This window comes from Kwoniella dendrophila, chromosome 2 (genome assembly GCF_036810415.1).
Source record: "Kwoniella dendrophila CBS 6074 chromosome 2, complete sequence".
Taxonomy (NCBI): domain Eukaryota; kingdom Fungi; phylum Basidiomycota; class Tremellomycetes; order Tremellales; family Cryptococcaceae; genus Kwoniella; species Kwoniella dendrophila.
In genome coordinates, this window is record NC_089477.1 from 2,045,478 (window position 1) to 2,057,993 (window position 12,516).

Genomic DNA, 12,516 nt, shown 5'->3' on the forward strand with positions numbered 1-12,516 from the left:
ATCTATTTATGGATAATATCTTACCATGAGACAGCATGTGGTTAGCATAAGTGGAGGTAATACGGACCGTAACGGGCCGATTCCAACGATCCTGTAAATTCTTCTGTTCAAGACATTCCAGTTCAAGAGCTATGCGCAACATCACTGTCGTGAGTCCTGAGGAAATTAAAATACGTCTATACCGTTAAATGTGGCATGCATAAGGTGATTCACCGATATATACAATTGGATCTCGTTAGTAGTATCTTCTTGCGTTCTAACTGTAGTCAAGACAAGCGAGTCTCTCGTTATTGACCTTTTGTCATATCTCTAACACCCCTTTCACTAAAATAACGATTGTAGATTAGCAGGACTCATCAGTAGTACAGGACAGAAATATTCACTACTCACCTAAAACTCAACATACCACCTTCTTGCATCAATTCAACAATTTCTTCAGCTTCTGCAACTTTCATATTACCTAAAACTTTATTTACTTCTGTTAATTTTTCAGTTTTTAAAGCATTCCTCAAGTTTTCGGGGAAATTTTGGAAAATATCCCATTTTCTTTGTAGGAATAATTTAACTTGTTCAATATCCATTTCTTCTGTACCTTCACCTTCTAATCTTAAATCTTCTGGAGGTGGTCCATCAGGTAGATTGAAACCAATTTCAACAGATGGATCTTCAGCAACTAGTTGAATTTGTTCTCTTTCACCTAATGCACCAGATGCTTCTTCTTCAGCTATCATTTCTGCTGTACGTTGTGCTATCCTTCCATATGTCTGATTAAAATCTTGCACAAACATCTCTATGGATTTAGGATTATGCGATATCATCCTAGAGGAGAAGTAAGATAGTACATGTCAGCTTCTCCGATTCAGGTTGTATGTAGATTAACGGTAAATAAGGGATAGATCGTATCACTGACTTCTTAAAGAATAATCCTACACCGTCTCGACCTAATTGTCTACAGTAGTTTATTAACAAACTCTGATGCACACACCGCTTAGCTAATTCCTTATCTCCCTTTCTTTGCGCCTCAAATGCTTCCGCTAATAATGAATCGTGGGTCGATTCAGTCAAAACCGAAGAGTCTTTCTGTATGAATGCGAAGGATTTCTCGAAAGCGCCTATAGGAATGTTGGCAAATGCTCTAGCTGAAGGTGTTAGTGGACCAAAAGATTCTTCTTCGTCAACATCTTCCTCTGGAGCTGAAGCGGGACTCGATTGCTAGAAATGCGATTCCTTGTCAGCTGGCAAGTACGATTTCTGTGAGTAGTACGGTGATTGGACATACCTCCACAGCTTTAGGATTAAGTACTTCGATAGTCTCGGTAGTTTCCTTTTTCTTTGGTAATTTTGGTTTATCATCTAATGGGGAAGGTTTTGCTTTATTTACTGACGATTGTGAAAAACCATCATGTATACCTTCTGAAGTGATCTTTCTTGATTGTTCTAACTCTTCCTTTTCGATTTCTTTTTTAACTATTTCATCCCTCTTTGACAATTCTTTTAAGTGGAAATTCAATCTTTCTTCCAAAATCAATTCTAATCCCTTTTTCTTTGATTCAGGTATATCTCTTTCCTGAGACCAATCAGGTAAGACTGTATTATCATTTACAGGTTTGTTATTCAATTTATCTAAAACTAAACCTTCTGAAGTGATCTTAGCTCTATCATCAATTATTAAACATGATTCAGCAAAAAGATCAGATAATAATTGGGAGATCATTTGATCATATGTAGGTTGATTAGGTGATCCAGTATTTGGTTTTTCATCAGAAGGTTGTTCTTTAATTCTTCTTTGAACCGATCTAAAATGATCAATACCTTTCTCAGATACTCCTTTCTTGATAGATTCAATTCTAGGTCTTAATACTGAATTTAATTCTAATTCTGATTTCAGTTTTGCTATTTGTAATTTACGTGCTTCTCTCTTTTCATGTATATCCCGCTGTTTCCATCTATAAAGAGGTTTCGGTCGGTACAAATCCTTTGCCTGTATATTGAAGAAAACCAGCTGTGACATGAGCACTCACCTGATCATACTCTTCTTGTCTACATTTGGGTGTTCCTCGATATCCGAATCATCGGAAAGCTATAAATGTTCCGTTAGCTGTTTGGAGGGATGTTGTAAAGACACAGCTCACTTCTAGATGATCCCATTTTGAGTAATTGAGAGGCATATTGCTTGATCTGTGTAGTATCGATGAATAAGAGGAATGGTTGATGCAACTTGACTACCTTTATGTATGAATTTCCAAGGTATAAGTAGAAAAATGGTGGAAGAAGCGAGAATTGTCTCATACACTCTATTCTACCGCACTGACTTTATGGCTTTCAAACGCGACCTCCACTTTCCGACGTCAAATCACTGTGGCAGTTAGGCTTCAACCATTATGTTGTGGATCTCAAACTATCAAAGATACGATAATGTGTTTGACACGCCCAATACAACAATGCACAGCTCAACATGACAGCCATTCAGTAGTCCTGGATTCGGATCTAAACAAATAATCCGAGGCGTTGAGATATGTGCATGGAAATACAGATTTAAACAACTTCAGAGTGCTTGTTGATAAGAGTTCTATACGGAAAACAAAAATCACTTTCATCAAAGCTTCTGTAGTTTAGTGGTTATAATTTTGCACTTGTACGTTCTGTACAAGCTCTGTAAGAGTTCCAATTGGTGATGCAAGGGTCCTGAGTTCAAATCTCAGCGGAAGCACAACTTTTTGAGCTTTTACCCAAAGCGGATATAGCCGTTATCGAGCGAAAAATCCGTCTTTTCACAAAGAAAGCCATATTCAGTGAAGTGTTTCTAGCTGCAGCAGTTTAGCACACGCCTATCCGCAATGTTCGTGAACATGAGCTCATAAACGTGTTATCTCGTTGATACCACGTTGAGCGAGAAGGAGATCCTTGTCATGCACCTCAAGCCACAGGTATACCTAGACGGCGAGGTACAGGAACAGATGACGAATCCTCAAAAAGGAGCCGAGACCCTTCCGGCGAGGGTTTCACGGGATTGTCATTACGATAAAGTTTACTGGATTTTCGGCGTAACTGTAAAAAGGATCTGTAATGTTCACAAAGGTGTGCTGATAAAGCATTCTTTTGAGTGCATAGATACGTGACGTAGCATTTCAAACGATAAGAAGAGCGAGTCATACATTGTATCGTGCATTTATACTATCCTGGTCAATATCCGCATGTAGAACGATGTTGATGATCTTGGTTGCGAGAGTATCGACTGTGATATCAGTCCAGTATAGCTTCATCCATAATTTTCGTGAGATAGAGATTTTCTTCTGCTTTTACCAGACTTCAAGTTGCATCGTTTTTGACTGCGCTTAATTCGGAACGTCATGATAGACTAACCTTAAAACTCGGTGCGTGCGGACAAAATCCAGGGATCGGCTTTTCCAACCGCAAGTGGGAGTACGTCTACTTGTGTATCAGCACGGTCGAGCTGAGTTTCAAGTCAGAGCGGGGGGGGAACAAATTTCACTTGTGTATACACCATGAACCGAACAGAACAACAGCTAGATCCAGGAAATTGATAGCATGGCATGGCATGGCATGGCATGGCTAAGAGGGTCCAACGTTCTTTCGGCGTGACCACGCCTCTTACGTCAAACGAGGGGATCTACTCCCGACGGAATGATATCCTGAAACACAGAAAAAGCGTTACGCAAGTCCAATTTTGTTTCCAGCTTGGACATGAAAGACGATAAATGCATGATCTACACATGGATGAGGAGAAAAACAGATCATCGTTGGTACTGCATAGTAAGCAAGGCGGTTTATACACCTCTTGCGTGGTTATCTCATTCCCTTACACTCCGCCCAATATCACACCTAAATATGTAGAGTACCCTGCCGAGTCTTGAGAAAAAAATTCTGACCTCGTCTTTCAGTCCCAAAGTGTCGTAATACTGAAAATCCTTTGATGACGTTGTTGAATTGTAAAGTCCAGTTCTTGAGCATCTCTCAACGCTGGGAGATACCAGTAACAAGAGATTTTGCTCTTTGATAGCGCAGACCATGACGCTGTGATAGCTTCTGCCTAAGCCTCATCTTTTCCTGTGATCATCTGCTTCGGTCTTGTTAACCCTGTACTCGATGGACTGGTCCATACGATATTCCAGCTTGAGGGTTCATCTTTGGATAACTATATATATATATATATATGAAAGCTTTGATTCCTGTTTATGATTCCTTTACCTAACTCATTCTAATGCTCTTATGACCAGAAACAAGGGGGAGGAACTCGACATGACGATACCTAGACCAGCTCAGCGATAACACCACGTCAACATCTTCACCCTAATGATTCTGACATTCCTCCTGTTTCTTATATCGCTCTCACCTCTGGTAGCAGAAGCTGGTTCAACTTTCGTAGGATGTGTACTTAGTGCTACGGTAGCATTGACGGGGTCAAATGGTGCTTATGTGAGTAGTCAAGCGAGCTGTAATGTGAGTATCCTCGTGCCATGATTCCATACGTCCCCGCTGTTTATAGTCCACTCTATCCGCTCAAGTAACTAATATCGACAGTTCAATTTCAGACCAGGTGTTTGAGTAAACGCTATCAGTACTCATATTATACAGTCGGCACCCTATTGACTACCAATAATTGTTACTGTGACAATGTTAATTCGTTTGTGGCTGCTTCGGCTTATCTCGCTGGAAGTAGCGCTTCAACTTGTATGAAAGGTATCCAAGCTGCTGTAGGTTCTATTGCCTTTACCATTCCCAGATTGATCATTTGTGTTGACTAAGTTACGATTGTGCTAAACCATCATAGGCTACAGATTTGAGCACATCATTCAGCTTTAACGGTTGCGCAAGCGCAATTGATGGAATCACGATCAATCTTCAGCAAGGTACACTTTTAGGAGGGAGTTTAGTATCTGATCCGCAAAGCTGTTTTGAACAATGTAAAGGTGGTTTAAAGGCATACTTCGTACCAATAGTACCTAGTCTCACAGCCATAGCTCCCAGTTATGGGTGTGTTTGTGATCCTTCTGGTCAAATCACATCAGGATCAGGTGGTATTAGTCAGTTTTATGGTTTCATACATTCCGCTTCTGCCTCAGCAGCCAGTCAAGCGAAGAAGAGACAAGCTAGAGACCGAAGATCTCCCAGAACTTTCTGTCCGAAAGGTCTTAAAGCATGTAGAATACCTGGTGATGTCGATTCTTGGGAGGTAAGTGAGGTCTAATCATCTCTAATCATCTACATAGTGCCTTGCAAGTCTTTCAATTCTAACGATTGCTATTGACGTGGGTTCTTGTTAAGTAGTGTATCGATCCCGAGACTGAACTTGGTGAGTACACTCTCTGACTTCTCGTTAAATGCACATTAACTGATATGAATGCTTATATTGGTTAGAATCATGTGGGGGATGTAGATATGGCGAATACGGTAACGTGGGTAACATAAATGTCGGTAAAAATGTAGCAGGGATTGAGTGAGTCGGATATGCCATCATCCCACTATCCTTGTTCACAACGGATAGGTAAGCTGATAAATTTTGTATAGCTGCAGTGTCCATCCTGGAGTATCGCTGGGCGGATCAACTTGCAGCCATGGTACATGTCAAATATTGGCATGTAAGAGGAAGTGGCGTTTGGAGAAAGGTCGTTGTGTTAGAGAACAGAATCTGTCACCACGTTCTTTTCAAGAATCTACCTGAGGTCTCAGATACTCATCAGATATCGAATTTGAATTTTGTATCATAATTATAGAACACATAGATGCGATTTTTGTATTGTAAAGTACTCTGGGCTCAGTAGCGTACAATGCTGGAAAATCAAGTTTGGTCTCGAGGCGGGCATATCCGACCGATCCCTTGCCATAACTATCTAACAGTAGCTTCGAAGAGTTCTTTTTGCGTATCTAAATCGCGAGCAGAATGTTCGGTTTTCTTTACCTCTGAAAGCATTCTTTCCATTTGATTCCATACTAAGGTAGCTGCAGATGTCACAAGTGATGTATACGTGTGCATAGGCATCGCGAGACAGCCGGCGGTGTGGCTTGATGATATTCGAGGACTATGTTAAGTGTCCGGATAAATCGTTACTCTCATAGCCACGAGATCTATGAGGAAGCCCTAGGCTTGATATATAGTAAGTAAGGTACCAGGATAGAGGATATATAACTGCAGGATCTTGTCATGTTCTGCTTAGTTGATTCAGGGCCGTCGGTCTCTCAGAATACACTGTTGTAGCTATGCTTAAACATCATAACATCCAGAAATTAAGCAGTGTACTGTATGCGACACAGAGACTTGTTGGATAGCTGTATCCTAGGAGGGAAGTATATCTCACTTACCTATGGTGCTATACAAAGCCAAGGTGCGGAACTGACGGGTGTACATTGTACGCCTTGTCTCACTGCGTAGCATCAAAACGAGCTCATGGCAAACAACCAAGCCAGAAAAACTAACAAGCGATTTTGGATGATGGTCGGATATTCACGAGGCAAAACTGCTATATGGTCACTGTACTCAGCAATGATCGAGAATGCATACATGCTTAGTAAGACAAATCAACGCCCACGTCGACATGTGAGCGATAATTTTCAATATCAAGCCATGATCGGCAAATCATCACGCCATGAGGTACAGATGAGGAATCAGTTACTTGCTAGGAATATCTTTTCTTCGAGGCTTTACAAAATTACGGTAATTTTCACGTTGTTGAAGGGAAAAAAGGGTTTGTCAGTGTCTTTGAGAATTTCTCCCTGCATACAGTGAGCGAGTGAAAGATGTGAATAGTCGGTACCACTCATCGGTATTCAAATGCTCATTTGAAAGGTTGAAGAGTTGTATTATCTGTATGTATCGACTTTGCTGGAAGTAGATGAATGAATTAACCGTAAAACTTGTATGAATTAAGTTTAATTGTACTGATTCAACCAAGTCAACCAAGAGAAAAAGGTACGTCGCTTCAAGTTAATGATGTTATCTCAATTGCATAATATGAAACAAGCACTCTGGAAATCTAATTAACGAATGCTCGCTTGTACGGTTTTAAGAGCGACAAGAAAGGTTCAACCTGACAGTTTATATACACTTGATGCAAATCAGGCACTATCATGTGGCTGAAAAGAAAAAATTAAAGTTAAAACTTCCTGCTGATAGGATATTTCTTTCACTCAATTCACATGCATATCAAAGTGCACATGTGATCGTTACAAGAAGCAGCTGGACAGGATATGTTCAATTAATTGTATTCCTTTACTTCCGGCTCAAGATGTTTCATTGATTACGATCTTTTTTGATGAAGCGAGTAACAGATACGTTATCTACGCCCCTCTTCTGATAACGATCCCTCTTTGATCTATCGGTATTTGTATAATTCTAAATGGTACTGCACATCTCTTTGACTTACTTATAACGAACATTGATTTCACTCAAAAAAACAGATGGCACACAACGTCCAACTACCGAAATCGACTCCAAATGGAAGGTGACAGCCCTCATGGGCAGTTCGATAGTTCAATTACCAGCCAATGCCAAGAGCATACTCCTGCATGTGTCCCTTGCTATATCGGTCAGTTCCAATGGCTTAATCGACCGGACCTACTAAGTAATCCTGTATCTGTGCCGTAGAAGTGCTGTACACTTCACGTAGGGCTGAAGACTGCTAGACTAGGAGTTTCATATATGCATTCTTCAGTTCCAAATATCTCATGTAGCACAGCTAAACGTGTTTCTCAGCTTGTTCCAGATGGTGCCGTTTGCTACACCGATTCTCACGTTCATTTATCTTTGATGCAAAGTAAAAGTATACAGTACTTCAAATTATTCTTGCTATTTTCGTTATATTCACCACGCTTTAGACTCATTCTCGTAAATTATTATGCTTATTCGTAAGAGTTTATCTTTCTTTGTAAACCAGTACATTATCCAAATAAAGACAGCTTCAAATTCTCAGAAATGAGTAACTATCGGCCGACTGGTAGGCATATGTAGATGAGAGATTGCAGTGATATTAGTTTTTCGGATCGTGAGAATGTCTTATACCGATGTGTATTTCAAGGTACATGAAACTTATCCCGATCACTAGACTAATATAAATCTAGAATGTCCATTTATATATTTACATGTGAATGCGCTATATTGGTATGAGAGTCTCGATATATAAGCCTGCCAGTTTTCCGAACAAGCTATACGCAGGATTGTCTCTTCCCCCTCGGTAGCCAAGATACGTTCATGACTGCTTGATCATACCCATACATGCGATCAATTGATATATCACCATCTCGCTTTACTCAACCTGAAATCTTATCATACTTACCATTTCAACCCGAACAGTATTCGCCTGCCGCAATGTTGTTATACATCATATTTCTTGTAACCTTTTTCCTGATCACAATCGCTCAAGCTGCTACAACATTTGTCGGTTGTGTGCTCACCACAGAAGTGATGATAACAGGTACGAATGGTGGATACGTAACGAGTCAGAACGCCTGTAATGTGAGTATCGCTGGTATCTATACCTAGAGAATGTTTCTAACTCATTCATCACCTGTAGAACAGATGCCTTAACGGTGGCTACCAGTATTCGTACTACACTGGTGGACAGGTACCAACTGTCAATAACTGTTATTGTGATCACTTGAATTCCTATGTCGCAGCTTCAGCCTATGCTGCCGGAAGTAGTGCTTCAGCATGTATCGCATCAGGACTTCAAGCCGTTGTAAGTGATATACTTTGTGCTACTTACCTGTTGATTCTTCGTATTCCCGTAGGCAACCGATTTAAGTACCACTTTTGGGTTTAATGGATGTGTCGGTACAATAGTTGGAGTTACAGTAAATTTACAACAAGGTACAATACTAGGTGGATATTTAGTTTCAGAACCGCAAACATGTTTTCAACGATGTAGAGGAAATCTAATTGCATATGTGATACCAATTGTACCTAGTGTTACAGCTATAGCACCTTCATATGGATGTGTTTGTGATCCATCAGGTCAAGTTACAACTGGTTTATGTGGTGTAGGTCAGTTTTATGGTTTCATTCATTCAGCTTCAGCTTCAGCCGCAGGTCAAGCTAGAAAAAGACAAGAAAAAGTTTTGAAAGCTCAGGATGAAAGAAGAAGAAAATCATTTTGTCCAAAAAATATGAAAGCTTGCATTATTCCTGGTGTTGATAATTCATGGGAAGTGAGTGTTATTATTGCTTGGCTGAAAAAACTGTCGCAATCAACTGATAACCTGATTTAGGAAGTGTATCGATCCTGACTCCGAGCTTGGTTAGTTTGTTTTTCTGAGAATCTCAACTTCAATTGAGCTGATAGTGTTTATTTTCACCGTCGGTAGAATCTTGTGGGGGTTGCAAATATGGCGAATATACCAGTACTGGGGAATTGAACAGGACTGCAACAGGTATTGAGTGAGTATCTCCTATTTCATTTCTCGTTATTCGTTGAAAGGGGTCAATCTGATTTATGAGCGGATTGCAGTTGTAGTAGTCATCCCGGTGCGGCTTTAGGTGGTGCTACCTGTATAAACGGAAAATGCGATATCCAGTTGTGTAAGCGGAAGTGGAAATTGATGAGTGGTGGTTGTGTGAGAGGAAAGGAGACGACTGCCCAAGTGCTCGCTATATAGCTTTGAATGTAAACGGACAATTCAGTAACGTGTATATCTAACCTCGATTAGCAGTGATCAGAAGACAAAAAAGCAAGACAAACGTTGTATGTTTTTCATAATATCTCTTCATATACTTCAGGGCTCACTGGCTGTGCGCCTTTATCCTATAACATCTGAATCACTAGAATGGGATTGACCATATCCATTTTCGCCATTTGCGATGAATGAGATGTAATTCCTATTCATACATAATCTGAGGCTTACTATCAATACATTTCACGTTACTACATCTAATGTTTCTGCAATTCCTTCATCATTCTTAAATAGCTCTTCTAAGTGTCACGACTTCCCACCACATCTTCAAATCACCTCTTAAACTCCAAACTGGGTATTTGAAAGTTGCAGGTTTATTCTTTTCTATGAAGAAATGACTTATCCAAGCGAAACCATAAGCACCAATTACACCACCTAATAACCATTTACCTAAACCTTCTAATTGTAAAAATTGTGTATCATAAGACCATTTAGCTAAAATAACATCTAATCCTAATGAAGTTAAAAAACCTTGATTATGTAAAGCATGTATACCCTGGGATGGTGGTAATGATTTTGCTACATAAGCTAATGTATTAGGTACTAAGGATAAACTTGATCTAGCAAATGAGATTAAAGCTAATGATGTTCCAGCTAAATGTAATCTTCTTGTTAAAGGTAATGAATGTTCACCTAAATAAAATGGATAAAAACTTCTAAATGATTTGAATCCGTCTGGGGGTGCGGATACAGGTGTATATGTTGGGTTTTCAATTGAAGATGACATTATGCTGGTATATGAAAAGGTTCGGTGGAAGTATTTTCTCGTGAGAATTTGCCTAAGCTGAATACGATAGTATGCTGTATGATTGTCGGGTACACAGTCAATCTAAAAGTGTATCAGAAGATAGTAAAGAAAGGAAATATAATGATGAGAGATATGAGTGGGAATACCTTACACTGATAGACGGCAGGATGACAGGGCTTAGGAGAACGCGAATGACTATGACATCATCCCCTTCCTGTGATTGTTAGGACCGTAACCCTGGAATCAATCACTTTGAGCATATGGTTGTATTTCTTGTCACTATTCACGCTTCAATACTTTATCAGAATATGTTTCCATACTCGGGCAAGCCAGACGGTGGACGCATTTGGTGGGTGCTAGCATTTAAACAATTGATACATACAAGTAGAATATGACCACTGTCCTTTGGCAAGGTAGGCAACCCTGTCACTACGCGTGTTCCGTGTGGCATCTCCTGCTGTTAATCCTACCTCCACTCTCAAATACCTTTTTACGCCTTACTGCCCTTTGATCGTGCATTGGAAAGTCGCTTCCGATGAAGAACACAGCGAGGCTCTTACAAGTGGTCCATGATCCCAATCTTCGCCATGGTCCTCCTTTGGCATGGAAACATCAGAATTACTGCTTGCGGTGTTAGCGGTTTGCTATGTCAAGACAAGTCTGAATGCCACTTCAGATCGGCTATTGATATATACTGTATCTGATCGTTAAAAGGATGGTGTAAGGCATTGGTAACTGCGACTTGAGAAGGTATGCTGTAATCTCAGCTTTATTCAAAAGCCACGGAACCACAAATTACATATTTAACACGATATCAATCAAGCTTCTAAATCTTCTATTCAGTCCGGGCGGTCTAGAAGTTTCACTTTTTATCCGACATTTTCAGTCCATTCAGTCGAATGATTACGTTGATCCACCTTGTACAGAGATTAGGGTACCGTTGTCATGGCATCTAGGTGATACGAGTTTCGGTGCAGATCCATTATGGCAGATACATGCATACCTGACCGCTGGAGGTATGTCTGGGCAGTAAGCATTGATGAGACGGAAATTGCTAAGCGATCACTTACGTATCTAACATGTGCTCGATCTGGTATTAGAAAGTATCGTGAACGGGTGACGAAACAATCCCCTAATGTCGTCCAAGGTGGTTCTAGAAGGATTAGGACATCACGTAGCCATGTATGATATGTAATCAACGACAAGAAGTACAGCGAACCTGACTCTTCAACTTATAAGCTGCACTTGGAAGAACGCACAGGGGGCATCAAACCTACCAGCCTCTTCAGTGGCTGGTCTTCTTGTCACACTTGTTGTTTTCGGAGGCAGCTCTTCCGAAAAAGACACATATATGACAAGGTATCATAGATAAGCTCTATGTTCAGTATAAGGGCTTAAAAAAGTGATTTATGAGACAATCGCGATAACTGAATTGATAAGAAATTGCCTCATAATCCGAAGTAAGCTTGAAGTGTGGCACCGACTATCAGACATTCTTCGTTTCTCTTCAGTAAGCATCATGTAACGCAAAAATCCAATTATTTGGTATGTCTCAGTATTGTATATAAAGCTTAACGGATAATTCGGAAAGTCAAAAGAGAATAGTGTAGTGTTTATACATCCGATACTTCACAATATTTGGTAATCTTATCATTCAAGGTTATTTCAGATCATTGATTTAATTGAGATTTTCAGTAGATCATCAGTCGATTCAAAGAGACAAGGTTTCGTTTACATCCCCAAAGAATGTAGGCCATTTCTTTGTTGATCATTAATGAGTATGCCAGATTTATCTTAATCAAGGAAGGAGGAAAGTTTATTGAGTTTTTTATCCCATGATAGTGGGAAGAAAATACGATACTTTTATTAAACCTAAACATCGATCATCATTCAAATTTATGGTTGTTTACGCCTTATTCAAGCAATGATCGTCGCTTCTCTTCCAGTTGATAAGAGTCTATCGTCCCTCTCCTTGATTTCGCATTTGCCCTTCAGAAGACTCCATGAGAAGGATGTCTCGAACTTTGAAAAGATAGGGAGATCGTTATTGCTATTTCGAGATGACCACCTGCAGGAGGACAATA

The 12,516-nt window shown here is 40.0% G+C and overlaps 4 protein-coding genes across 4 annotated transcripts; 2 read left to right on the forward strand and 2 right to left on the reverse strand.

Annotated features, from left to right (window-relative positions):
* Positions 1-287: 287 nt before the first annotated feature.
* On the reverse strand, positions 288-2,168 carry L201_002160 (uncharacterized protein; the record flags this gene model as incomplete). The annotated part of the gene is made up of 6 exons (XM_066217938.1): positions 288-324; positions 391-819; positions 911-1,212; positions 1,280-1,946; positions 2,022-2,080; positions 2,133-2,168. The coding sequence occupies 6 exons, from the start codon at positions 2,166-2,168 to the stop codon at positions 288-290; spliced, it is 1,530 nt and encodes a 509-aa protein (XP_066074035.1).
* A 2,146-nt stretch (positions 2,169-4,314) lies between these two features.
* L201_002161 (uncharacterized protein) lies at positions 4,315-5,683 on the forward strand (the record flags this gene model as incomplete). The annotated part of the gene is made up of 6 exons (XM_066217939.1): positions 4,315-4,461; positions 4,554-4,715; positions 4,793-5,194; positions 5,290-5,314; positions 5,380-5,458; positions 5,530-5,683. The coding sequence occupies 6 exons, from the start codon at positions 4,315-4,317 to the stop codon at positions 5,681-5,683; spliced, it is 969 nt and encodes a 322-aa protein (XP_066074036.1).
* A 2,640-nt stretch (positions 5,684-8,323) lies between these two features.
* L201_002162 (uncharacterized protein) lies at positions 8,324-9,609 on the forward strand (the record flags this gene model as incomplete). The annotated part of the gene is made up of 6 exons (XM_066217940.1): positions 8,324-8,470; positions 8,529-8,693; positions 8,746-9,162; positions 9,227-9,251; positions 9,319-9,391; positions 9,462-9,609. The coding sequence occupies 6 exons, from the start codon at positions 8,324-8,326 to the stop codon at positions 9,607-9,609; spliced, it is 975 nt and encodes a 324-aa protein (XP_066074037.1).
* A 301-nt stretch (positions 9,610-9,910) lies between these two features.
* On the reverse strand, positions 9,911-10,411 carry L201_002163 (uncharacterized protein; the record flags this gene model as incomplete). Its single annotated transcript, XM_066217941.1, has 1 exon — positions 9,911-10,411. The coding sequence occupies one exon, from the start codon at positions 10,409-10,411 to the stop codon at positions 9,911-9,913; it is 501 nt and encodes a 166-aa protein (XP_066074038.1).
* Positions 10,412-12,516: the final 2,105 nt, after the last annotated feature.